General features: G+C 39.2%; 1 protein-coding gene across 1 annotated transcript; it reads right to left on the bottom strand.

The window, feature by feature from the left end:
- Window positions 1–130: 130 nt before the first annotated feature.
- Window positions 131–27937, bottom strand: loxhd1a (lipoxygenase homology PLAT domains 1a; the record flags this gene model as incomplete). The annotated part of the gene is made up of 41 exons (XM_079256680.1): window positions 131–1028; window positions 1159–1314; window positions 1596–1734; window positions 1883–2053; window positions 2810–2995; window positions 6322–6499; window positions 9066–9183; window positions 9287–9414; window positions 10281–10466; window positions 10586–10794; window positions 10906–11029; window positions 11307–11516; window positions 11679–11833; window positions 11972–12134; window positions 12817–12933; window positions 13072–13253; window positions 13346–13513; window positions 13605–13733; window positions 13820–13924; window positions 14028–14176; window positions 14703–14836; window positions 15522–15673; window positions 15830–16166; window positions 16240–16400; window positions 16529–16721; window positions 16822–17018; window positions 17109–17185; window positions 18206–18366; window positions 18473–18627; window positions 18797–18932; window positions 19622–19708; window positions 19832–19992; window positions 20143–20278; window positions 20356–20606; window positions 20754–20877; window positions 20961–21104; window positions 21355–21458; window positions 21865–22049; window positions 23119–23199; window positions 24816–24930; window positions 27211–27937. The coding sequence occupies 41 exons, from the start codon at window positions 27935–27937 to the stop codon at window positions 548–550; spliced, it is 7272 nt and encodes a 2423-aa protein (XP_079112806.1). The 3' UTR covers window positions 131–547.

The following is a 27937-nucleotide window of genomic DNA, read 5'->3' as shown; positions in this document are numbered from 1 at the left end:
TTTGTCAGATATTTATCTCTTGTAAAAATTATTATTATAATTTTACAACCTTTTCATAAAATTTATACAGTGTAAAAAGACAAATATTACCAGGTATTTGGTCCGATGAGACTGTGTCAATGCTGAATTGAGGTGAAGGTGAGTAAACAGTACATATTTGTCAGAATTTGTTTCAGGTGTGGGGGGTAGAGATAGAAAGAGGGAAATCTTACATTCTTAATGTATGTGTATTTTTGTGTACTCATTCCAAAAAAGATGCTTGATGCAACAAGGAGTCATTACAAAAGAGCTTAATCTTTTATAAAAACATTCATCATTACAAAACTCCATCACTGACATCTGGAATGTAAAAAAGAATGGCACTTTTCTCCATCCTGACTGAGGAACACATCGTCACTATAACTATAAGATGGTTTAAAAAGCTACAAATGTAAAAATCTACTTCAGCACCTGAGATCTAAGAGTTACCTGAAACAGAATCCCATTGGTGATTATTTCTAAACATGCTGTTCGTTCTGCTGTTAGACTTTACAGAACAGTTTCACGGTCAGTATTTTGGGTAGAGGACCCTGGCAATCCGTCTATCTGCCCGCTTAATGTCCAGCCATTTCCCACAGAGAAAGATGGTGCTGACACCATTAGCTAGATTGGTGACTTCCACCCGATCAAGCAGCCAGCCAGGGTTGAGGCCAGAGTTGTCATGCTCCACTTGAACTTTCTGCAGCTCTCCCATGTCCAGCATTTCCAGCAGAAAACGATCTGTCTGCTCGCGTTCAAAGAGGTTGCGAAACTTCTGCCGCAGTTGCCGACGGCCTGAATCTCCATTGGTGCCATATATAGTGATGAAAACATTGGCGTCTGTTCCTGCTCCCTTCTCGTCGCCCGTGATGACGATGATCTCGTACTTGATGGGCACCAGGCTGCGAGCTTTGCTGGCAAAGCTCTCAACGGTCTTAGTGCACTCAAAAGTCAGGAAATCATCTCTCTTTGGAGAGAGTGGAATGAAGGCATTGCAGCTGAAGATATATCTAAGCAGACAAGAAAGAAAGCATACTTATATTTTATCTGGAAAAACCAACAAACACAAGTGTTTGGGAGAAATTATGAAAAAGACTGCCATGGATGTGGACTGTTTCTGAGAAGTAACCAGTCTCTTACTTGTTCCCGAGTTCTTTTTCAGTCACAACAACCTCCTCCACGTGCCAGTAAGCCTCCCCTTTCACCTTTTTCCCATCCTTTGGTGTGTGACCCAGACAAATCCCAGCAATGTCACCAAGGTTCTTGGACGAAAACTCAAACCTGTCAACATTTCCACTGAAAAAGAAGATTGGTTGAGTAACTATTCTCATGCATTGGCTTACGTAGTTTAAATTCAAGTCACTGCCAGTTTGTTTTGTGTCAGAATGAATCTTTAGAAGGACGCTGTAATGTCACAATAGTGGAGTTCAGCGTTGCTCTTCATTCAAGTGTTTCCTGCTGCTGGGATTATCATTAAATGCAAAGGGGTCACTGGAGTTACGGAGAGGATACTTCTTTGAGTTTTCCTGTGCAAACAAACTGAACTTGAATGAGTTAATCTTGCTGTAAGTGCCTACCGCATGAATCTCTTCTTCTTTGAGGAGTTCTCCATTACAAATTCTTTTGATCGGGCCTTCTTCCCTTCAAGTACAATCCAAGCATTCTCTCTGGTTTCAGCTTCAGCTGAGTCTGCAGTTGTGGTGCAAATTTCATATTCTTCCAAAGAAAAAACACAGAGGCAGTTACAAAACGTAGCCTCATCAGTCCTTAAACAGGAACTGCACAATTTCCAGTCAAGAGAAAAACACAAAAGAAGATGTTTTTTGCACAATTACATGCAACTCATATTGTAAGGTGGCCTTACTGGTTTTCTCGCCGAGGTCTAAGTAGTCATTATTAGCACAAGGTAGCTCTCTCATTATCTGTCCATCGTCATCATTCTTGGCTAGCCATCGGTCACAAGGAAAACGAAATGTTTTGTCCATGATTTCATCTTTCACATCAATGTACTCCAAGTGCCAACCTGGAGCAGGACCTGGAGGAGGGACGAAAAAAGATAATTTAGGTAATTAAATTCATATATTGACAAAGTCTCCTGTCGCCTACAAATCAAATCTATAATGAATTTAGGAGAAGTCATTAAATAACAGCTGAAGCAGACAAGTTGCTATTGGCTGTTTAAAAGTCAATAAACTAGACCGAATAGTGTCACCAGAATATGCTGGCTGTGTTACTATTTGTTGCTATTCAGTGGGAGAAGTAGTCATGTGAATCCAAAACCTTGCAGAAGAAATGCAAAACAACTGCAGTAAAAAAAAAAAAAAAAAATTAACTGAACACATTACAGGGGTAGTATTTCCTGGGAAAGGGGAAAAATAAATTTAATAAAGTTACAGTGAGTGAAGATGGAATTCTTTGAAGGGATTTTTTTTTTTTTTTTGAAGCATCACTGAATGTAAGCTGGTTGGGTGAGTTTGCTATTAACGTTGCTTGTTAGCTGTGATTAACACTTCTGCTGGTCTAATCCTAAAACAACAACATAGAGACAGTAAAGATGAGTAAAATTGATTTAACTGATTTTTTACAAATGCGAAAGCCAGTAGTAAACAATGTAACAAGTCCAACACAACTGAACAGCAGCTACTGTGTGTGCAATTAGGAAAAGCAACATGGATCAACTGTAAAAATAGTGACAACGTAAAGTACTGTTTTGTTTCATTTTTAAAAGATTTTTCAAAGCATCAAACTTTAATCAGGCCTACATCCTGAGCGACTGGTTTGAGTTGCTAACCTGTGTTGTCGTGCCAGACTCGGACTTTGGAGAGGTCTCCCAGGCTGAGGATGTCAGAGAATCGGAATGTGTCCACCTGCTTGCGCTCAAACTTGTTGGACTTGTTGCACTCTTTCAGTGCAAGCGTACCAGTGTCTCCATTCTCTCCAAAAATAATGATCCACACATTTGCATCAGTCCCTGCCCCTAAAGAGACAAAAGAAAGAAAAAAAACCTCAAGCGTAAATCATCACAAAATTATTTATAATTATTTATACACACACACACACACACACACACACACACACATATATATATATATATATATATATATATATATATATATATATATATATATATATATATATATATATATATATACATATATATATATATATATATATATATAAAAAAGTAAAAGAAAAACTGTTCAGTGATCAAGAATTTTTAACCAACTTTTTACTTCTACTCCTTACCCAAATTGAAATCGCCACATCCTGACAGTGAATTTGATTGTCGTAATCCACAACTGTCCATCACACAAATCGCTTCACAGCAAGGACGTAACAGATTTTTTATACTTCAAGTGATTTTGAAACCAGTACTTTTACACTTTTACTTGAGTAAAAAGCTTGAGTTGTTACTTCAACTACTACAGCAGTCTTAGCATCTAATTTTCTACCTGAGTAATAAATGTGAATACTTTTGACACCACTGGTGACTTCTGAGTCTGATGGTAGTAATTTTAAAAAAACATTCACTCTGTTGCTAATTTGCAAGGCATTTCAGCTATAGCCAGTGAAAAGCCACAAGATCTACTGGTACAAGAGATCAGGCAGAGTTGAGTTCTCTGACTCATCTAAATGCTCCTGTGCTCTATCATTTCATTGCAGTCAGGTATATACTGAGTCAGTGTGCGCAAGTCGATGGCAATCACAAACCTCAGTCTGGACAAAAAGAAAAAATGCATCATTTTTATTACCCTTCAGATAATGAGAAATGGCAAAATTGGGAAGAAATATTTAGATTCTTTTTTGCGTGTGTGTGTGTGTGTGTGTGTGTGTGTGTGTCTTGTCCTGCATTTAAGCATGCACAATAATGGTCTGAATGCTGTGTTCTGCTGAGCAAATTTACTTTGCCAAAGGGAGCTTTATATATATAATGATCCCCTTGATTTTCTGGATTCTTATTTTATTTCTCTATTTATTTTGCATTATTTTTTGTATTGCAGAGTTTGCACTGCTGGACCGAACTGGAAAGGATAGAGGAGAGACAGAGAGAGAAAGAGAAAGAAGAGAAGACACCTCATAGAGAAAGAGAGAGATAGAGAGAGGAAAAAAAACATACACATGTATACATATATGCACATATACATATATACACACTCACCTGTATGAACACACATACATGTGCATACACACACATACAAGCCAACCTTAGATTCATATTCCCCCTGCGGGGGCCTAAGCTATCATTTGTTGGAATCCACAGACACTAACAAGTTAAATATAGATCAGACACACAGAAAGAAAATTAGCTGCAAATAAATAAACCTGCAGGACGACTCAGTAACTGTGTCACATGCAGAACATACAGAGTGGAACGTGTTCAGAGAAGAGTGATCATGCCAATGTGACCCCGCCCACACAAAGGCAAGAGGCAGGCCAGGAAGACCCCCGAGACCCAGTGGGGGCAGAGTCCCCAACAGTCAGGGGGAACAGTCCTAGCAAGTCCGAACCAGCAAGGACCGGTCCTGCCAGGGACCGGCCACCAGAGTGCGGGCCCCAGTGCCCCAAGAGCCTGAAAGCAACCCTCCACCCCAGCAGGCAGAGAGCCCAGCCCATGCCAACGGAGGGACAGGATCCCCAGAACACCACCAAGTGGCAGCCAGGCTGCACCTCAGTGCACTGGCTGCACTCCCCCAGGCACAAGACTCCTCCCCAACCACACCCACACACACCCCCACACACTCACGCACACATACTCCCTCCCTAAACACACCCTACCCATCCCATCCCTTACACACGCTCCATCTCACACTCTCCTACCCCCCTGCCCTTACTCACATACTCCCCCATACACATATACACACCCTATAACACAACCCCCATCGCAAGCTCCCCTTATTCACACCTCCACGCACCCTCCTACCCAACCCCCATTCACACATATTATTATTGATATTTAGATTCTTTAAAGGTAGCTTTTAAAATGACTTAATATTCACTCATATGCCTACTTGATATTCAGTGCCTCTTTCCAGTAGACATTGAAAACTCCATAAGCTATCAAAGAACACCATTACAGCATACACAGCATGGCCTATTTAATATCATTTGTATGCATGTGCCTGTATGAGTGTGTGTCTATCAGCCTGGCTCATTATTCTTCCCAGAGCCTTCTCGTTGGTGCAGGGCTGCATCTTAGCTTCTGGTAACTGCCTGGGGCAGAGAGCGGTCCTTTGAAGTCGGCTCAGACTTCTCACCACACTATCGTATTGATCAGAAGTGCAAGAGAGCTTACAGAAAATACTGCATGAAGAAGAGATGACGCAGGAGAGCGAAGGACTTCTAAAGAGGATTTCTTTCATTATCATGTGGGAGTCAAATGTGAATCATTCCACCTTTTCCTCTACTGGAAAACACAAATCTCTGCACAGTGACATGAGAAACAAAAATATCTCATGGATTTCAGATCTGGAAAGATCTATAAAAATAGGAAGACAGACATTTAGGAATCTCTGCAAGATAGACCTATTTGCTATCAGAGTCAGAGATGTTCACTGATCAGAGACTATCTCAATATAAAACCACCATCAGAAAACAAATACTGTAGATAAAACCCTTGTATGTTTAGCTGCAGAGTCCTTCAGGAATAGCCTAAGGAAGTTAGAGATAAAGTAGTATGTCTGAACTGTTTGGCTCCATCTGGACATCCCAGGAGCTCACCCAATGCTGACCCTGGGATAAAAAGCTGGACAGTGTCCCTGATAAGAAGACCTTAAATAGCCTTATCTGTGGAGTGCCTTTGAACCTTGTAGTTCCTTTTGCCCTCAGGTCGGATCCAAATGTTAACATGAAAGATATTCCCCAAACAGTCTGCAATGTTTTATCTGTAACTTTATTAGGCACGTATCTATTTTTGACCAACTTTCAACATGAAAGCTGAAAGTTTCACCTGAAAAAGGACTCACAAGATGGTAACAATTGACTGAACAGGAAAAGCTTGATCATTCCTTTCATGTGAATTACTGAATTCTTTCTCAGCTTCTGACTCAGATGTTAAATAGAAGTTTCCTCAGTGCACATGATGACAAAGAACTGACATTAGAAAGGATTTATATTGTTAAATCTCAATTATCATCAATAAACTCTGAATATTATATTTATAATTGACTATGAATGGAAGGATACATTAAAATAAAATCTAAAATTTACTATAAATGTCTGCCATAATTGTGAGGTTTGTTTATTTGGACATTTAGCTTTTTTGCCTCTTTCCTTGTATGAAATTAAGTTTTATAGCAGACATACCTGCCACATCGCTGGTCCTAACCTGGATGATGTAGGTGGTGAGCTCCACCATAACCTCCTCATCCACCACAGCAGCCATCTCACAGATCATGGTCCTCTTAGGTCCGCGAATCTTGGACAGCCACTCCTCATAGGTGAACACAGATACCTCCTCTGTGGTCAGGTCACGCATGATCACCTAAATGCACAGTGTTAGCTTATAATGTTTCCAAATCTACTTCAGAAATCTGCCATTTAATCCAGAAGCATTTGTCAGTTACAATAAAAAAATATATAAAACAATCCAAGAATTCAACCAAAGTAAAGAAAAGAAATTAAAAGCAGCAACATCTTTGCAATTGCATCTCCATTTTTTTCAATTTAGATTTAAAGGGATTAAAGTAAATAAGATTTTGAAGTTGTTAAGTTCTTAGACTGTTCACCAAACACAGAGGATGGTCAGTGTGTACTAATAACAAAAACATACACATGTAGGGTGTATCATGAACTAACATAAACAATAACAGGTTGCCAGATCAGACCATTGGTGATACAGAGCCCTCCAGTGAGTTATAAAGCAAAGTGAGGCATGATAAACTGTATTGTGGCAACCATATATATAAAAAATCTCCATAGGTAACTGTAGGGTACTCTGCTGCTTCTTTGCTATTTCAGAAGAAACACATTTGATTTCTAAAGTGGAAAGCAAATTTCAGCTGCAATTTTAAGTCAAAAGAGTCCAGATGAACTTTTAAAATCAAAGATTTATAAATTAAAACACCCACAAATTTGATCACTTTTTAGAGAACTACATAAATTTAGTTTGTTTATATTAAGAGAAAATTTCAGTTTAGACAGGGCTGTCCAGCTCCAGTCTTCAAGGACCACCCTCCTGCAGGTGGTCTGTGTATCCCTGCTCAAACACACCTGATTCAACTTAATGAGTCATTGTGCAGAATTTAACACACTGTTGGGTCCTTTAATTACGCTCAGGTGTGTTGAACAGGGAAACACTGAAACCCTAAAGAACAGCAACCCTTAAGGACAGACTTTTGACACCCCTGGCTCAGATAAACTATCGACAACATTAAAAGCACTCAAAAAGGACTTAAAAGCGTGCAAGTGTCGATGCACAAGAGTGAATAACCATGTCATTAGTATTGATGTGGTAATTTACATCAGTTTGGAATCAGCCACCAGCCAAAACACAAAAACAAATGAAATTTTATTATCTTTAGTTTACTGGAGATAGTTTAGCATCCATAACAGCATAACTGTTATTTGAGGTCATGTTAAAGATAAAAAAGTTACAATGAATGCTGTTGGGAATATATGTGTTGCCAAAATGTTTAACAGTTAAAGGTTGTGATGGCATGGCATGAGGTACAATATTTAAAGATCAGCATAGTTGCTGGTAATATCTATGTCAGTGATAATGGTCATCTGGTTAATGGCATTGCATCCAATAATGCTGAGCTAAACGCAGTTTGGATCAAAGTGTTGGACTGACCACCTGATTTTGCCCAATGTGAGACACTAACAGATATCTTTAAAAAGCAGTCACATAAAAAAGAAATCTATTCCTCTTTTGATTATAACGTTTTATGTGTCCTTCATATAATAAAGAAAATAATTAGGTTTTCATAAAGTCTGAAAATGAGGTAAATACAAACTGAGAGAGAAAAATCATCTTCCAAGCTTTAATGGGTTAACATGTGACCAGCATGTATATAAAATTATCTATTTTACGGTGACTTTTCATAGTTTTTTACATTTTTATTGTGAGACTCATCCGCCTTGTACAAGCTTTCTTTTTTGCACAATTATGTGGGCTGATTACTATACTGGAAGTCTTCCTGCTACACTGTTGAGTCTACCTCAATACATGGACTCAGCAATCCATAAAGGCAGCACATCTGCTTGTGATGCTGAACACACATGGCTCCATGCAGGGTCAAATCAAGGAGACATTCACAGTCGCTGAGAAGCATGTGCAGACAGACACTGCTTGGTATTGTTACGGATGGCTTGGCTGCTCCACAAACATGGTGTCGTTACTAAAGAAGGCGTTTCCATAGGAAATGTATTCTAATTCATCAACACTCTGCCTGGGATTTCCGATTGAATTTGGAGGAGAGTAATGGTGGTGTCCTCACAAGGTTGTCAACAAAAAAAAAAAACAACACACATTGATGATGCACAAATGTTATCGTTAACAAACAAAAAATAAGCATTGAATATAAATAAAATTCTAAAACGCCATCTTTATGGGAAAAAAAACGAGCTTGTGTGTGTGCATGTCCATGCGGGTAATAGCTGTGTTTGTGACTACAAAAGTGTTTTGAATAAAATGGATCAATATGCTTTCTTCGTGAGTTCAGGTCCTGCTGTGTATGTGTGTGTGCATGTGCCTGGGTCTTTGCAGGAGACTGAATCATTTACCACCCTCCTGCAGACAGAAATAGATGTGCGAGTCTGGGTGATATAATAGATTGAATGATCCTGTGACCTACAGCATCCAGTTTCAGGATGAAACCACAAACCTGCTTTGTACTATTGATTTTAGAGGAAAATACAAATTACTTTCCTACTTTCAGACCCCTGGTTTTTATTTTGTTATGAAAATGAAAAGAGCATAGAGAGGAATAATAGTTCTAAAGAATTTCCTCTGGTCAGCCATTACCTTTTTCTAATTTTCTTTTCTATCTTTAGCACATAAACGTGTGTGTGTATGTGTGTACTGGTGTTAGGTAAGACAACCTGACCTTGTCAAGGAACCAGTCAGGTCGGCTGCCAGAACCATCAATACGAAGCCTCATTTTCCTCAAAGGGGCAATGTCATCGATCTCCATGTTGAAAGTGTCTTCCTGACCACGCTCAAACCTGCCGTCCGCCACATGCAACAGAGAGTTTTTCATCTAGCGCATGAGTTCATATTGTAAACATTTGAGTGGAAATATGAAACAGAAATGAACTTTTGATCCACCTGTCCTCATTCTTCTGCAGCAGCATCTCTTCTGTGCTGCCATTGGCCCCAAACACAGACATGAAGATCTGGGTGTCTGTTCCTGCATTCTGCACATCTCCTGTTACCACCGTCACCTCGTAGATAATCTGATGATGAAAAGATTAGACATTTAACTCATTATGTTTTAATGGCAAACCATCTGCCACAAGCAGAGTTTCCATCAAGCCAGGATTCACACTTGTTTTGCTGCTGATGAACAGTTACATTTATTGACACTTAAAAAAGCATGCCGTAAACACGCAGTGCAACTCGTTTGTTACCTTACGTTAGAATGCAAAATCTTTTCTTGTGAATTAGACTTTTAATTCTAGCAATACTTATTTTAGTTATGATTCCAGTGTATGACATTAAAATCAGTTTTGATGCACAATATGATCTGCATGCCATCAGTTTCAGCTGATGAATACTTAAAAAAAAAATTACATTAGCAGTGACATGACAAGTCAAAGTTGTCTTGGCTTGTGATTTATTTCAGGATTGTCACCATGAATGAACTAACCATAATTTTGATAAGGCGGGATTAAGTTTACAGTTGTATGTAAAAAAAATTGTACGTATATTGTTCTTGTGCAAAGATATTTCATTTTTCTCATTTTTTCTTTATTCTTGGTTTGAATAGTTGGAATGAAATTTGGATGTTGGATATTGGCAAAATTACAATATTTCTAATCTTCAGATGTCTTTTAATTTAAATGTGCCTGAATATTTGAAGTATTACCAGAATTACCAGTTTAATTAGTTGGAAAATGGATGTTAAATAATGTTTAATCATGTTTATGAAGATACAGATCCAAATAGAGCTTTAGTTTTAGTTTTGTAAAGGCATCCACTGTTTTTTCTTTTTTTAAATAAAAGAAGCAAATGAAATTTAATCTAATTAGGTGAGTTGTGGTCATTCAGTAAGAAACTGCCATATGGCTCTGCTTGCGTCAATTTGTCCACATTTACATACCTTCTGGGAGATGGAAATAGCCTCTGCGTCCAGCACATTGAATACTCTCGCAGTCAGTCCATCTCCTCGATCTTTGGCCAACCAGCACTTGCAAGCAAAGATATATTTGACCCCTTTGGTTGGCACAGCAACAGCCAGCTCATCAACGAGCCAGCAGCTCTCTGGAGTGGCCCCATCATGGCCGAGCTGAAGGAAAGAAGAGTGATAGTCATTTTAGTTAGCAAGGGTTTTTGTTCCTGCATGTTTGTGAGCTTGAATGCTAAAAGATTCTCACTGAATGAATAAAAAGTTCACCCTTGACTCACCTCCACCTTCTTGATCTCCCCCACATCTGAACCTTGACACTCGAAGCTCTCAAGAGAGTCGGCCTCAAAGCCCGTCCTCCCATCCGGCATATCCAGCCACAGCCTCTCTGTCTGGATTTGATTGACCCCAATAATGATCACGTAGGCCCTGCTGGTGGTGCCTGCATCGCGCTCCATTCCAGTGCAGATGGTGATGTGGTATGGTATGACTGCACAGGAGGTGGACTCCAATTATTCGTCAGTTCCAGCGTGGGATTTTGTACTTAGCAACAAACATTCACAAAGCAGTGGATGATGAAGATTTCTGATATCTATCTTACTTGGTAGTTCAATTTCTTCCTCTTTCTTCTTCTTGTTCTTCTTATTCATGTTACTGTCCACACTCTTCACTGTCAAGGCTGAGTTCTTTTTACTGTGTAGACTCTCTCGAACTCCTTCATAACCCTAAATAAAAACAAGACGTGTTTGGTGACACAGACACACACACCAACATTGTAAAGAGCTGTTAAATGAGAGGAAATTTTTATTGCTTTTTACTACAGTGTGAGCAAACTTCCCTGAGGGGAATGGGTTTTGCAAAAATAGAGCATCTAACCTTTTTTTAAAATGCATATTTCTAACAGCATTCAAATCTGTGCTTTATGTCTTAAGATAAATTAAATCTTTTACCAGTTTGTACATAGTCATAGTTAGTCCTATTGTTCTACGTAGCATATTTTACCTTGACATAGAAAACTCTTTCAATGCGTCTGTCCTCCCTCTTCCTGGAGAGCCAGCGTTCACATAAAAAGAGGAAGACCTCCTCTGTATCAGCGTCAAAAACCTCCACTTGGTCCAAATACCAGTCAGGACTCATCATGCTATTATCATGGCGGATTTTAATCTTGTAAACCTGGCCAAGATCGACTGCCTCTATCGTGAACTTATCCACCTGGAAGGAAAAGCCATTGAAGCAGCAAGGTACATTAAAACCTTCTTTTATGCAGCATTTGCTGTTCTTAACTTCAATTAATATATAGAATAAGATAAAAAAAAAAAAAAGATGAGATAGATTAAAAAAAAAAAAAAAAAAAAGAACTGTAAAGTCCCTTACAGCTCCTCGTTCAAACTTGTTGCTGTTAGTCTCTGACTTGCTCAGTTTTCTCTCTCCAGTGTCTCCCTGGTCTCCGTAAATCGTGAGGAAGACATTGGCGTCAGTGCCAGCTCCGTAAACGTCACCTGTCATCACTGACACTTTGTACGTGTGAGCTGAAGTAGAGACAGTTATCACAGGTAAGCATAAGAGGATTAGTATGAGGCTGCTGTTGGAAAATCGAGTGAATAGATAATTTTTCTGGTGGTTTCTGGGTTTTAAAATAAATCAGAAAGAATAAGAACACCACGTACTCTCCAGGGCGTCTTCCACCTCGACTTCAGTCACTTTAAGGCTGCCATCTCTTGAAAGTTTCTCTGTGATGATGTCAGAGGGTACTAGCTCTCTGATTGTCTCTCCATCATCCTCTGATTTGGCAAGCCAGCACTCACAGGGGAAGATGGCAGTTTCTGAACCCTACAAAAAGAGAAGAGTGTTAATCTTCTGATATAATCTTTGTTTTCATGTCTTAAAGAATAAAAGATTAACAAAGAGGTGAAGAAAAAGTCATGCTTCTGCCTGAACTTTGATTCCACGTGTGAAATCATAGTGCTGCAGTGTCCTTACTTAGGAGAACATCTCCACCTGCTGACCAAAAATGGAGCTGGATGTGAGTGGGAAAAGGCAGGCAAAAGAAGAAAAGGAAGAGTTACGTGTTTAAGCAAATATTAGGATCATTTGAGGATTTATGAAGAGGCTGAGGGTTAAAAATCAGGCATCCGGTTTGAGATTTTAAGATAACCCAGTGTTTATATCACGGTGATATTGAGTTTGTACATTTACCACTGTATGAAGACATTTAAGAGCAAGAACTGCACTTTATATTTTATGAGATTTACTTGACAGTTTTAGTGACTACTTACAGTGTAGGATCTTACAGATATAAACACAAGACTGTACAGATTATAATGTCTGTTGTCTGTGGCTACGTGTATTCATAATGATAATCCATGAATATAATGCTTAATATAATTCTGGGGAATTCTTAATATAATATAAATGGGGAGATTTTTTTTCCAGTTTGGTGACAATGTGTCAAGTTTTTTTTTAATCAAGTAAAAGACTCTCCATTATTATGTAAATGTTTTGCAGACAGTACCTTTCCCTTCCTGAGCAGACGTCTAATCTCCACTCTGTCCAGGTGCCAGCCCGGGTTAACACCGCGATTGTCATGACCAATACGGATCTTCTCTATTACATCCCCCACATCTTCTAGCTGCAAAGAGAGCAAAACACATTGCTCATTTATCAGCACATTCACCACAGCAAATTTAAAAACACTCCTATTGGACTCCAAAACTTGATGAAAGCACATCCTCCCCTAATTTATGTCTTTACTTTATTATTACTGTACCTCAACTATAAACATATCCTCAGCTCCTCTCTCAAAGTACATTCTCCTCTCTCTTTTGTTGACACACAATGATTTCTGCTGGGTGCACACTGCATTTCTTCCATACAGGACAATGAAGACATCGGCATCTGTTCCAGCTCCAAATACGTCACTTGTGAAGGTTTTAATCTCATAGGGAACAACTAGAAAAAAAAGGAGTGAAAGGAGGAAAACCTATAATGCCAAATGTCTCAAATATAAAAGTGGTGTGAATCATTTTACTGCAACACTGTACATGGTGTGTAAAACTCTGTCTGAAGAGGATTGGGAAACAGATCCCTGACGATGGCCCCATCATCCTCGCCTCTGTCCAACCAACGGCCGCAGGGGAAACGTAGCTTCTTTCCCAGAGACTGGGCATCAATCTCCACCCAGTCAAGGAACCAGCCTGCTGATCCTCCTCCTTAAACAGTAATACAAATCACCGAAGTCATGAATGTTTGTCTTTCAAGTATTTCAGTCACTACACAACCCAAAACTGTGTCTGAATGTACCGCAGTTATCGTGTCCAATGCGAAGTTTTTTTAAGGGTCCGATATCTACAGCTTCAACGGTAAACTCATCAGTCATACCCCTCTCAAACTTGTTCTTATGAGTCTTTGAAGCCTTCAGGTTAATAATCCCTGCAGAAATTGACAACACAGAAGGGCTTGATAATAAAATATACATCTAAACAAGAATAGCAGAGAATAATGTTCGGCAATATTACCTGTATCATCTTTAGTTCCATACAGGATCATAAAGACATTAGCATCCGTTCCTGCATACTTCTTGTCTCCAGTTTTTATCTTCACTGTGTATGTTGTTGACATAGCTATAAATACAAACAAGTCAGAGTTCATAAACCAATGGACTGTTTCTGTTTATTTTACTACTTCGCAACATTTTTCTCTGGACAGCGGTAAGGTTCCTCTCACCCTTCTGTTCCAAACCAAGCGTAGCTTCAGATTCCTCTTCATCATCATCCCCCATCTTCATGAACGCTTCATCTACAGGGACCAGCTCTCTAGCAAGTTGTCCGTCGTCCTCATCGACAGCCAGCCAGCGTTTACATGGAAAGAAGTACCTAAAGTAAAGTATAATATGAGTGCTATGAGCCATACACCTACATATACAAACTAACTGTAGTTCTTTTTTAAGGTGGACATATCCCAGTCCGTCCATAATAACTTTGAGAAGACAGTTTTCCTGATGGAGGGTCAAATACTGTTTGAAACCACACGGGGGCAGCCTAAAGATACTAAATGCAAACGTTTTTATGTAACTCTGGTGACCTGTCCAGGGTTTACCCCTCCTCTCACCTGATGATTGCTGCGATAGCCTCCAGAAGCTAATGTGGAATAACCCTTAAGTGGAATAAGTGGTAAAGAAAACAAATGGATGACTGAATGAATGATTATGTGAGCTGATAGGAGTGGGGGGGGGGGGGGGGGGGGGGGGGGGGGGGGGAGTATAACTCTGTAAATATTCCTTTTAAATTTCTGACAAAATGTTAAATAAAATAAAGAATTAGGGCATTTGTGCAATGACCATCTAAATCAATGGATGGCTGTTCTCTGGTTCTTGCTGTCTCCAACATCTTTCTGACTCACGTTGTGTCATCTTTGTTGTCTATAATCTCCACTCTATCCAAAAACCAGCCAGCACTGGCCTGGGTGTTGTCATGCCGGATCCTCAGCTTCTTCAGGACCCCCAAATCGACAGCTGTGATGTCAAAAATGTCTTCCTAGGTCACACACAATCAAAGCAGTGACAAAAGAGAATAAATCCATTCAAGCTTCAACCAAACCTGCAACATACCTGACATGTAACATTTGTTTTCATCATAATTCAAACCAAGAAAACAAAGTCGGCAAACTTAACTAACAAAACTGGTTAAAGTGATACAGTATTTCTTATATTTCCCATTTTTTGACATGCCAGTGATGTGGCAGTTTCATAGGCACTATTGTTGCTCCATACAAATGAATCATTTTTAATGAGATACTGATAACAAGCCGAATGAGCTTTGGTCCAAACAAAATGTATGCATTATGTATTCCCATATGGTTTCCTATTTGTATCGGAAAGCTTTGACCGACATTTATGGACATTCAAAGCTTGAATTCTGGAAGTGTTTCTGATCCCATGTAGTTACTTTCATGACAGGACCACAACAAGAAATATTTATTGTCCACGCACACCGGTTTCCTGGCCTTGTCTTGTTCCCTACGACAGACACAAGCATATCTACAATTCCTTTTTCAGTTTTTATTAAGTATAATAGTAAGAAGTTTTGGTTGACATATTTACTTGTGACAGGGACCACTGTCTTCATTCCTGATTTCTTTCATTCTAGACGGTTCTGTGAAAAAACAGATTTCCCAAAATGCCAAAATATTTCTTCAACAAAAGGTTAATTCAAAGTTTACCTGGCCTTTCTCAAATTTGTTTAGGTTGTTGGATTTCCTGAGATGTCGTTCGCCTGTGTCACCAGTCTCTCCATAGATGTTGATGTACACGTTTGAATCAGTCCCTGCCCCCCACATAGTTCCAGTGAACACATGGACTTCATATGAGTTCACTATAAGGAAGTCCAGAAAATCAGCAGTGACATTATATCAACACATTTGATAGCTTTTGCTTGATTTCACTTTGCTTCAGAATGTCATCATTAAAACATCGCCTGGCTGCTTCAACTTATCGGTGGCATGACACAGCACAGTCATGCTCTACTTACTTTCCAGTTCTTCATTGTCCTCAGTGAGCAACTCCACCACAATCTCCCCATCCTCTTCGTCTCTGGCCAGCCAGCGGTTACAGGGGAAAGCAAATGTCTCCACCACTTCCTGCAACTCCTCGATTATCTCCACCTCCTCCTCTTCCTCCTTCTTCTTCTTTTTCTTATCCTTCTTCTTGTCTTTTTTTGGTGTCTCCTCTTTCTTCACCTCAACCTGTACCATAGCCATCGTCAGCCTCTTGATGTCCACAGTCTCCAAAAACCAGCCGTCTCCGATACCCTTCCCATCGTGGTAGATACGGATCTTATAGATCTTGCCAACATCCAGAGCCTCAATCTGGGATGTCGCAAGGAGACAGAATTCAAAGTAGGAACTTACCAAAAGATGCTGATGTAGAGCTAGTACAGACCTTGAATATCTCAGTGGTGCCCCGTTCAAAATTGTTGGAGCGACTTTTTAAGGAGAGAACTTCGGTCTTTCCTTCCTCTCCATAGATTTGACAGAAGACATTGGCGTTGGTTCCCCCTGAACGAAGATCACCTGTGACCACTGTTACTTCATAGTTGATTACTGTTATGGAGAATTATGACAAGGGGAAAGATAATATACAGAAGAGAAACATATTCCAACTCAAAATTACTTTTTTTATGCATTTAAACTGATTAATTAAAATAGTTTTCAAAATATTTGTCATTTACATTTTTCTATGTCCAAGGTTTCACTGGGATAAATTTCCACCTCCACTTTTCCATCAGCTTCGTCTTTACAGAGCCAGCGGTGGCTGGGAAACATATACTGCTTCCCATGTACAGGGACAGAGATCTGCACGCTGTCCAGAAACCATCCAGCCCTCAAGCCCTCATTTGTGTGACCAATCAGTAAACGGTTGACCTACAAGCACAGAGACACAAATAAAATGCAGTCAGGAAACACAAACAGGTGTCAGAGCCTGTGCACTCGGTGACAGTATATGCATTTTTAAAGAACTTGCCAGTCCAATGTCAAAAGTTTCAAGGATGAAGATATCAGTGCGTCCTGTCTCAAAGTAGTTCCTGAGGTCATTGTCAGAGACAGCCAGTATCACCTTGTCAGTTTCACCCTTCTCGCCATACAGCTTGACAAACACTTTGGAGTCTGAGCTGGCCCCATTTACACTACCTGTCTTGATCGCTATGTGGTAGTTGACATCTGAGAAGATTAGTTATTTTAATGTTATTGACTTATCTAACTTATGAATGCATGGCAACTTTTTGGTTTAAAATGTTTTTATGTACTTACTAAACAGACGCAGGCCTTCTCCTGCTGGAACTAACTCTCGGACAATCTGTCCATCATCTTCGTTACGGTCCAACCATCTGGAGAAAAACACAGAGGGAATTGATGACTCTCGTTCTATATCAGTAAAATCCAACTTCCCATTAGATAAACACCCAGGAAACTCTAAAAAGCTGATAACAAGATTAGTTTTACAGGTGCGGAATGGAAAATAAGTTTGGACTCAAAATGGTGCCATGAGGTCAGCAGTGATTGAGCCTCTCGTATTTAACAAACTAAACCAAAAGTAGACAAATAAAAAACAAAGTAAAACACTTCTACATTGTCAGGAAACTTACAGATTAGAAGTGTCTCATATAAAGGAATGAGTAAATTAAAAATAAATAAATAAATAAACAAACAAAAAAAAAACAAAAAACAGAAAGATGGGAAGCAGAAAACACAATGGGAACTAATGAGCCTTCCCCAGTTTACAAGTCAGACAAGAAGCTTATTCCAGAAGTAACACTGCACTCCAGCCTTGCGGTTTGACTCCAGTTACAGCAGGAGAGAGCTGAGCAGCCACATGTATTTAGTGTCCATTTGTAAAGGCAAACCATCCATCAGTTGGTCCATCAGTTGCCTAACTACTTAAACACATGCCAACATAGAGCCAATAAGCCTAGACATGGCCAGTTTACCTGACTTCGGATGGTTTTAAAGCTGTTGGGATAATTCAGCTCATCTGGTCTGTAGCTGGATGGATTCAGACCAGGTAATAAAGAAGGAAATTTAACTTTTCACTTCTTAAGGGAAAAAGTTGATAAAAGAAACGTATTTACTCGTGACCGCAAATGTGGAGAGAGGCCAATATTAAATATTCAGAAAAAAATAGTTTTGAATGGCACTGGATCTTCTGAGGTAATGATTTAAACCATACACCCAAAGTTAAAGGGTAAACTGGGAGAAATATAGACTTGGTCTTTGACTGACCAAGCAGAATTCAAACCGGACTATTAAGTGATTTTAATCAACGCAATTATAACTTGACAGGAAAGTAAAAAGGCACAAATTCCAAACAAATGTCATACTATTTAAAGTAGAGCAATGTATTACCTTACCTGAAACAGGGGAACTCAGTGGCCAATGACTCTGGTTGGCCCTCCTCCCTGACCAACACCTTGTCAAGAAACCAACCACAGCCTCCACCGCGTCCATCATGACCTACTCGCACTCTGCGCACTTGACCCACTGTGACTGACTCAATGAGAAACTCATCATGCTGCGGGAGGAAAGAGAGAACACTAAGTAAAGATGGTTGCTGTGCATTGAGCAAATAACATCTATATGTGCTGTGTATTTCATTTTGATAATAATGATTTACTTACATTTCCTTTTTCAAACTTGTTTACATTGTTTTTGCTCATGAACATGAGACGCTCGCCTGTGTCACCCAGGTCACCAATTACATTGAGAAAGACACTGGCATCGGTGCCACTGCCACTGACATTACCAGTACAGATTGTTACACGATACTTTATCACTAAATAAAAGAAAAAGAGAAGGATCCATGTTACATTTAGGCGCTACATTTAGTCAAAAGCCTCCAAACAGACCTAGTGATTGTAAAAGTACTTAACACAAGTGAGCAACAATATGGAATTTGAATTACTGCTCTAGAAATGAATAAGTTTGTCAAATGTTTTTCTTACAAGGAAGTGGCTCCTCAATTAGGTTTCCTGTTGCTGGAAGTTCTCTTACAATCTCATTGTCATCTTCATTGATGTCCAGCCAGCGACCACATTCAAAAGAATATTTATCCATGGTTAGCGTTTTAAGCAGGGTTACCTGCAAAAAGTCACAGCTTCATGTGACTTAACAGTGTTTTTCTTCTCATAAAAATTAACAAAAACCACAGCAATTACTTTAAATCTATACTGCAAAACTGTCTGTAGCACCTCTGAACCTAGACTTTAGCATAAATGCTAACATCTCCGAGCTACCACAGTGGCAACGAGGTTAATGAACTTTTTAAATATTAACTATTTGTTAATATCTATAATATTTATTATCAATATGCCTTCAATACATCACAATAAAGCACAAATACCTGTTAATAAGTAGTTTATACAAAGCACATCGGTGGCTGCATGACTGCTATTTATGCTAGCAGTTGGTCAGAAATCAGTGTTTGTGACAGCAGTGTTTGAATCGGAAGATGAAAAGTTAACACAATCCATTTCATAGATATTAACAGGTTTTATGGATAATGGCAAATGTTAATGGGACTAAAGAACAAGTACTGAAATATCCACAGGCCTTTGCCTTTGTCCTACTGGCATCTGTGATATTGTGCTTCCAACAACTATAGACAGGTTGTAGTCCGAACAAAAAAGTAAATTGAACTTCCACCTTCCCATTTACACTGAGAGAACAGAACTTTTGTCTCTAAGCTATTTTTATGGAAAAATGAAATGGGAATTTAAGACGTTATTTGAGGGAGACTGCCACCTCAGACAGACGCAGCAATATCTCACCTTTGCTAAATGCCAGCCTGCAAATGGATGCCTCTTCTCATGCCAGATCCGCACTTTCCGCAGCCTTCCCATGTCAGGCATTTCAATCTACAGTGATCCAAAACATATTAAAAGATCGGTCCTCTCAAAAGTTAAGTGTAAATTAATGTCACAATTAACCAGTGAAAGGAGGAGGCCTGCAACCAGTTTAGCAGTAGATTCCAAGCTTACCACAAATTTATCAATTTGCCCCTGTTCAAAACTGTCTGAGTTGTTTTCAAGTTTGATCTCATCAGACTTGCCCATCTCTCCATAGATCTGCAAAAACACCTGGGCATCTGTGCCTGCCCCCTTTATATCTGAGGTCCAAATCCACAAAGACCATGGGTACTCTGGAAATGACATACAGAGGAGTACCAAGGTGGGTGAAAAGTTAAACAAAATGTTACTTGGATTATTTTACTATGTATAATATACTGTATCAATTGTTTTATTGAGTGGTGAAAGACAGAGTTGTATAATGCAAAACAATAAGAACTTACTTTTCTGTTTTTTCTGCCTCAGAGAAACCATCTCATACAATTCCCTCTCAATCAATCCATCCCCTTCGTCCTCATCCAACCACATCCCACATGGAAATGTCTGCTCAACGCCCGTAAATGGACAGTATATTACCACCTGGAAGAGAAATGGGTGCTTGATAAACAAATCTCGTTGTTAAAATCAGTCTGTAACTGATAAAAAAGCAGTTGTACCTTTTCACAGTACCACCCAGCACCTACAGCACCATTGTCGTGTCCAATGGTGACCCTGCTGAGAGGGCTGATAAGTTCACAAATCTCCACATTGAAAATGTCTATGAGACCACGCTCAAAAGCGCCGCCTTCAAGAAAAACTTTGCCACTATTTTTCAAGCCCTTGGAGCCATGCATGACCATGTGGATCTTAGAGTTGGTCCCCGCACCTCTTATATCTCCAGTCATCACTTGTACATTGTATACAATACCTAAGTAGTTACAAAAAAGGATTAATAACTCATTACCAATGTATCAATCGTTGTAGTTATTTTCATGTATAGCAGCACTAATGAACAGCAAAATGTGCATTTTAAATAGAAAGTAATAAATCACTTTAATAACTTTTGTATTCTCACCCATTGGCTGCATTGATCCAACCAACACGTCTCTTTGTATTTTGCCATCATCCTCATCCATAGCCATCCAGCGACTGACAGGAAACTCATATATTTCTTTATTCCCCATGTCATCAATCATAACCTGCAGGAAAAGAGGCATTATCCATTTTTCTATTTAAATAAATACAAAGACTATATGTGTATATATGAGCTGGCAGTACATGCCTTATCGAGAAACCATCCAGCTGATGAGCCTCTATTATTGTGGCCAATAGTGATTTTCCTCAGCCTCCCCAGGTTAGGAGCCTCTATTGTAAACTTGTCCTCTGATCCACGTTCAAAGTTGTCTTTGTCACTGTCCAGTCTTCTCTCTCCTTTTATAACAAACATATAATTTCTGAATAAGGACATAGCTCCAGTCTTTAAATTCCCCTAATTCCATGGAGCTGAACAAGAATTATTTCAGGATTTTTGATCAATAGCCACTTAATTAGCAAAAAGTAATTGTTGTGCTGATTTACTTTTGGTAAACAATATTCTGCTTTTTTTTTAAATTATATAACATTATATTCTTGTTAATGACATCAAAATGATTATTAATGAGAAAAGTCCCAACCACACTACCTGTGTCACCATTTTCTCCAAAGATATTCAGAAAGACATCAGCATCAGTACCACTTCCCTTCATATCAGCAGTGAACACACTCACAATATATTTATTCACTGCAAAACACAGGATATAACACGTTAAATCAAGACCTGAATAATGCACAAATAACACCAGAAAGACAAAAAGGTGTGTAAAAAAAAAAAAAAAAAAAAAAAAAAGCTGCATATCATTAATAATGAAAATCAGCAATCAATATGGAAAGGAATTGACTATTTTTATTCTGAAGGTTCCTTGCAGATTGACAGATTCCAGGTTAAATATTTATTACATCTGCTCATTGTTTGAGAGTATGTAGGTGTATTAAAATTACTTTTAGACCTTGTCATCTAATACTTTCAATCCACTGATCAATCTAAAACCTGGTGGATTCTTTTTAAAGTATGATCAGTTCTGATATTTTAAGCTGTTCTGAACTTTTGTGCACGCTTTGGATTATGCCTTTGTCTCCAAGTGACCTACATTTTGGGACATCCATGGGGTTCATGCTGCCGAGCAGGTCCCTGACAAACAGGTTGTCCCCCTCCTCCCGACTCAGCCAGTTGTTGCAGGCAAAATAGAAGCGCAGATGGGGCCGGTTCATGTCGGTCACCACCACCCTGTCCAAGAACCAGCTGGCGCTCATCCCTGTGTTGTCGTGCTCAATCCTGGGGAAATCAACAGAGTGAGACCATGACATGAATTCACCCTGCAGGAAATCTTAAACGAACTTGTCTCATCAGTTAACCTTTGTTTCTTTGTTTGTTTGTCTGGTTCTTCTTAGCAGCTTTTGATAAGTAATAAACATCAATGGGAATTGTGTTTAAGCTCTCCAGCTCGTGCAGATCAGAAATGCCACAGAGACTCAGTAAGATGGGCTAAGACAAGAGTATGAGTAATGCAATCCATTTCAAAGACGCTGCCATGTTGAATGTGGACAGATAAGTTGCTACAGGCTCCGATGAACTTCAGGCTAGGTTGAAGTCTGCATTCAGTGTCCCAAATGATCTGCTTATACAACATTATATACATTATATATTATAATGCTCCGCACTGCACATGGAATGTGAAAAGGCTTTATATGTATAATATTTACTGTTTGCATAACATTTCAGTGTCTATTACGACTGAAGCATTATTGTTTTCAAGATAAAGTAAAGGTTTGCTTTATTATTTTCATTTTAATAGTCAAGAATGGCTGGGAACAATTCCTGAGATTTGCAGAGACATCTCGTTGCTCTCATGACACTGTGAAGAAATAACAAGTATGTGCTAGCATTGCTCTTGCAAACCTCCTAATTTCTCAGCTACTGTACAGCACTGCTATTTTTAGAAATGTCTGACTCTTAAATCTTTGCTCATTTCACTGTTTATATCTGCTGCCAGTGATGCAACCAGTCCTCTAGAGTTAGACATTAACTCACAGCAACAGATGGGGCTTAACCTTCTCTGACTGGGTCAAATCCTTTGATGGGCAGCAGTGCACGCTGGGAAAAAGTTAAATAAATGTTCCTGCGGGGGAGTCTTTGTAAGCTGATGTTATCCTGAGTGTATACACCTAAAGTATGAACTGTGATGATGTCGCTGGTGTGTAATTGTGCTTTCTGTGTATTTGATTTATTGACAGAAGCAGTAAGGGGCATGTGAGAGTACTTTATTTGTTTAGATATGTAAAAATGACCACGGAATCCAACCCGACAGGAAGCTGTATGACTTATCAAGTCTGTTACACAATACCTCAGCTTTTTTAGAGGCCCCACGTTGTATGTTTTAATACGGAAAACATCCGTCTTGTTTTTCTCAAATGCTGTTCGGCTTCTGCAAAATGAGGAGATAAGAAAATCATTAGAATAAAAAAAAAAAAAAAAGACTCATTGAGCGTCTTCCTCTATTCAAGCAATAGAGGACAGTCCTGACATAAAGAAGCTGAAATTAGGAACAGTAAATGTCATCCTTAGACAGCTTAGGGTACCCTTATGGTCTCATGGCAGAAGTATAATCTGAAACCTCCCTCTGCCTCTGCCACTTCACCACTCCCTCCTCCTCCTCCTCCCTGATAGCGCCATACTTTTACCCCTGGCAGAGATGAACTGAGAATGTGAGCACATTAGACCCCCTGTGCCAAAGACTGCAAATCAGACACCCTCTTTTTCATTTACAGAGAATACATGCCTTTGTGTGTGACCCACATCTCCATCTGTTCTCCTTCTTCTGCAATAATCAGGCTGCAGATTGGGCCAAAGATTGGATGATTAAGGTGCAAAGTGTCACATACTGCAATGAACTGACAAATAGTGTCCAACACACATGAATGCATGCCCTCATTCTCAATGTTAAATCACCTGCAAGAGAATGATGGGGAGATCTTTATCATGTGAAAGGCAACCACTGCAAACTTTGGGATCCATGTAATTTGAATTGTTCGATAATTACAGTGAATTTCCAAAGACTTGCATTTTTATTTTTGCCTCGATTTTCCAACCGGGCAAATATACTAGGAGACATAGAAACCCTCCCTTACCTGTATCATCGGGGGATTACAAGATACAGGCAGGACCTAACGTATATCGGAGTAAGGTGAAACTCCTTACTATGTGCTTATTATATGAAAAAAATACTTATTAACATCTATGGGTGGTGTGTCATCGGGTGAGCTACACAACAGTCACACAGCATGGCGATGCTGAATGCAAGGCATGTTGATGCTGACTGAAGTGGGTGAATGGGACCACCACAAGGTGTGGGTGACATGGTCCAGAGCAGCTGACAATAAGTAGGCATATCCTATACGCTGTACAGGTAACCCTATCTGTCAATCAATGTGTGCAGAGATGAAAGGAGCCTGCTGCTGATAAGATCCCCTGAGAGTCATTTGATCATCTGCATAAATGACATCGTGGTCTTCTTTCATTTCTTTCTAAATGGAAAAGAAGACCGGCCATGTCACATAGTTCCTCCTTACTCCAGATATTCTGAGTCCGACACTTTATACAACCGTATGAAAGAGAAATTCCTGTTCCACAAGCAATGTCATTTTCTTTAGAAATGCTCTTGGAGAGTAGTAGCTGTAAGCAGTTAAGGAGATTAATGGTGTGCAAATTAATCTTTTCTTGGCTTGTGGTCAAGAAAAAGGTTGATATTGAAAAGGAATTCCTTTCATACAGCTTCATATCCACCATGCAGACCAACACAAGGACAGAATCATAACCATCCTTTTGTAGATTGATTAGAAAATACCTCTTTGTTGTGCTGAAGGATCAAAGAAAAATAGAAAAGATTAATTGGCAGTCACTGACTTATTGACTTGAAAAAGGTACTAAACTCCTAAAGCTTACTGGTAATATAAACTGAAACCAAAGACATGAAACATGATAAGAAAAAAGAGCATATACTACTGCTGGTGGCAACATTAACATGAAACCTTTTAAACTCACTTGCTTGCCAGGTGAACCTTCGGCGAGACACCAAAGTCTCCAAAAAGTGTAACAAACACATTGGCATCTGTTCCAGCTCCTTTTACATCCCCTGTGACTGTGACCACCTCATATACTGAAAGAATAGATTTAAAGTAGAAAAAGAGAGATGAAAACTTTATATTATTGCAAGAAAAAGCAGTCTTGAAACTATGTATCAAGGTTTATTATAACTAACAGGCACAAATTTCAAGAACAATAACAAACAAAAGTCACATCCTGACACAGTGTCCTACAATCCATAAAAAATTAGGGAGCATTATGTTTCCCTTCATGCACGGCTGCCAGGGAATTCAATGCAGTGAATCTGCGGTGAATCTATGTCTGGCACGATACACCAGCCAAGCATCTCTCATATTTCAGGCACATCTCATCATCCAAGAAGGACACCATGTTTGTAAGATGTGTCTCAGCTCGTATTTAAGGGTGCATGGAAGGGAAGAATTAGTCGCAAAAAAGTACAGAAGTTCCCAGACTTCAGGATTATAAGAAAAAACACAGATATAGATTATATCCTCAGTGCTGGTGAAGATATATATTGTTCTATATCGTTGCATACTTTTATTTTCAAAGTGTTTAATATAAATTTTTTAATTTCCCCAAAACTAAGAAACAGTATTTATTTTGAAGAGTATTTATAATTCCCCCACCAGGATGCAACCTGTGCAGAAGCATTAAATCTTCAGAGGGACACTAGTCAGTACTTGCTGTCAGCTCAGTAACTTGGCCCATATAATCGTAACTCTATAGTTCTATTGCATTGCTCTGAACATAAAGCTTGACTCCTTTGTCTTGTTATTATGTATAGGGGAATATTATGAAGACTTGATAAGTATGAATGACATTTTTTTAACCTACAAAAATTCTGAACAAAGAATAATATCAAGAGTTATAGGTCATTGTGGTGGGCCCAAGGAGTCATTACATGAACAGAAATTCAGCTCAAATTTCATCATAGTATTCATAAAGTAAAGAAAGAAGGGGATAAGTTCAATATAAAACAAAAGTTCAAGCACTAATAATGCAGTGATAATCTAAAAATGTTCTATAGGGGAGGAGAGGAGACTTCGTGGAGAGCAACGTGACTGAAGCTGATCCAACAGGGGCACCGATGTCTAATTAACAGAGCTGAGCTATTAAAACCAGGTTCGAGAGAAAGAAGACACCTGATAAAATCTGAAAGAGAATGGCCGGGTAAAACTGAGTCTTGGTCAACTTCTCAGTGTCTGAGACCTGAGTAAGTCAGTGAGGTTATTGAGACATGTACACAAGAGTGTTTTACAGCTGGTTGTGCAATAATACTTAATGGTCCTCCCAAAGGGGAATTCTGATGTTTCATGCGGTTATAAAAATAACAATTAATTGGATAACAGAAATATATATTATGACGCCATCTCTCAGCACTCGTATAAGGGTGACGTTAAGTGTTTAACCTCTGAATTTGAGAGCTTTCCACAAGCTCTGAGCTGTGATTTTACTTCAAATTAATAAAAAGCAAGAAACGGAAAGGGAAAATTATATATTTTCTATAAAAGCAAGACAATGTTTCCCATGCATAAATGTGAGCTAAAGTGGAACCAATTTCAAGTTTTAGAAAGCTTATCTCGTCAGTGAGAATACAATTAATATCATTATAAACTGTGATGTACGTGGTCAGCATGTAACCATCCTCTCACGCCATGACTGCTGGGATATCCTCCAGCTTCTCCGCAACCCAGAATTGGACTAAGTAGTCTAGAAAATGAATGAATGAAATAATATATATAAATTTGCACCATTGTTTTCTATAAACATATTTATAGGAAGACAAAATTGTTAATGTGCATAATTAAAGTAATAAGCGCGTTAAACATTTTTCATATCTTATACTGGCATATTTTTGACTTCAAGAACAACACATAGCAACAATGTAATTAGAAGTCTCATTCCTGGCATAAAAAAACAAACAAATAAATCAAATGACTTTTACAGCTAATTGAATATACTGTTGTGTGATTCTATGTTTCCTGCTGTTTCAGAGCCTCTGATCTGCTTAAAGAAAACTGTCTTTGGCTCCCAGCCCGGTCCGTGGCCCCGACGGTGCTTCCAGCCCCTGAGACTGGACAGCATCCAGCACCTGTCTGCCCCTGGCCCTCTGTTTGGCTCCATTCATGTGGAACATAACTAAGCTTCCACCCAGAACAATCACTGAGGGATTCCCCAGCTTGCTCCCAGTAAGAGCCCAGGGGAGCTGGAGGAAATCTTTCAGAAGAAAAACAATCATCTAGTAGGAATTCTGTTTCAATACTGAATGTCAGATTGTTATTAAGTGACAGAAAAAAACACGTGAATCTGTGCTGCAGTGTTGTGTCCTTACCTTTCTTTTTGAAGTACTCATCTTCATATCCGTCAGAGGAGTCTGTGTGGTAGTTCAGCAGCTCGTTCTGGTACATTGCAGCATAGTCAATCTGTTTATTTTTGGATTTTTTCTTTTTCTTTTTGTCGTCATCGCTGTCGGCAGATCCCTTCTTTGCTTTCTTCTTTTTCTTTTTCTTTGAATCCTCTTCTTCCTGCTCCTCAATTAAAAGTTCCTCATCATCATCACTATGAGCCTTTTTTTTCTTCTTGCCGTCTTTAGACTTTTTATCCTTGGACCCCATCTCTTCCTCTCCCTCTGGGCTGTCAGCAGATGATTTCTTCTTTTGTTTGGGCTTTTCCTGCTTGACTTTCTCTGTCACATCCTCTTTGTGCTTCTCAGATTTCTCTTTTTTGGGTTTGTTCGTGGGCTCATTATTGTTCTGCTCACCTTCACAGCCTTTGCCTTCAATCACAGCAGCAGCTTCAGCATTATCATCTGGTTTCTTTTTTCTCTTTTTCTCTTTCACCTTATCACCTTCTTTGTCTTGATGCTCTTTCTCTGGGAGCTTCTGAATCTCAGAGCACTCTGAACTCTTGTGTTTCTTTCGACTCTTCTCTTTTTTTAAGGTGTCCCCGTGAGTTGAACCATTGCTCCTCTCTTTTATATTTGGCTCACTTTCCTCCACTTCGTCATCAACCTCCTCGGTTTCTTCAGTAGCTGTGGATTTTTTCTGTTTCGACGGCAT

This window comes from Telmatherina bonti, assembly GCF_933228915.1.
Source record: "Telmatherina bonti genome assembly, chromosome: 17".
In the NCBI taxonomy this organism is placed as follows: domain Eukaryota; kingdom Metazoa; phylum Chordata; class Actinopteri; order Atheriniformes; family Telmatherinidae; genus Telmatherina; species Telmatherina bonti.
The sequence above is the reverse complement of the archived record's forward strand: the minus strand, read 5'-3'. Positions and strand labels throughout refer to the sequence as shown.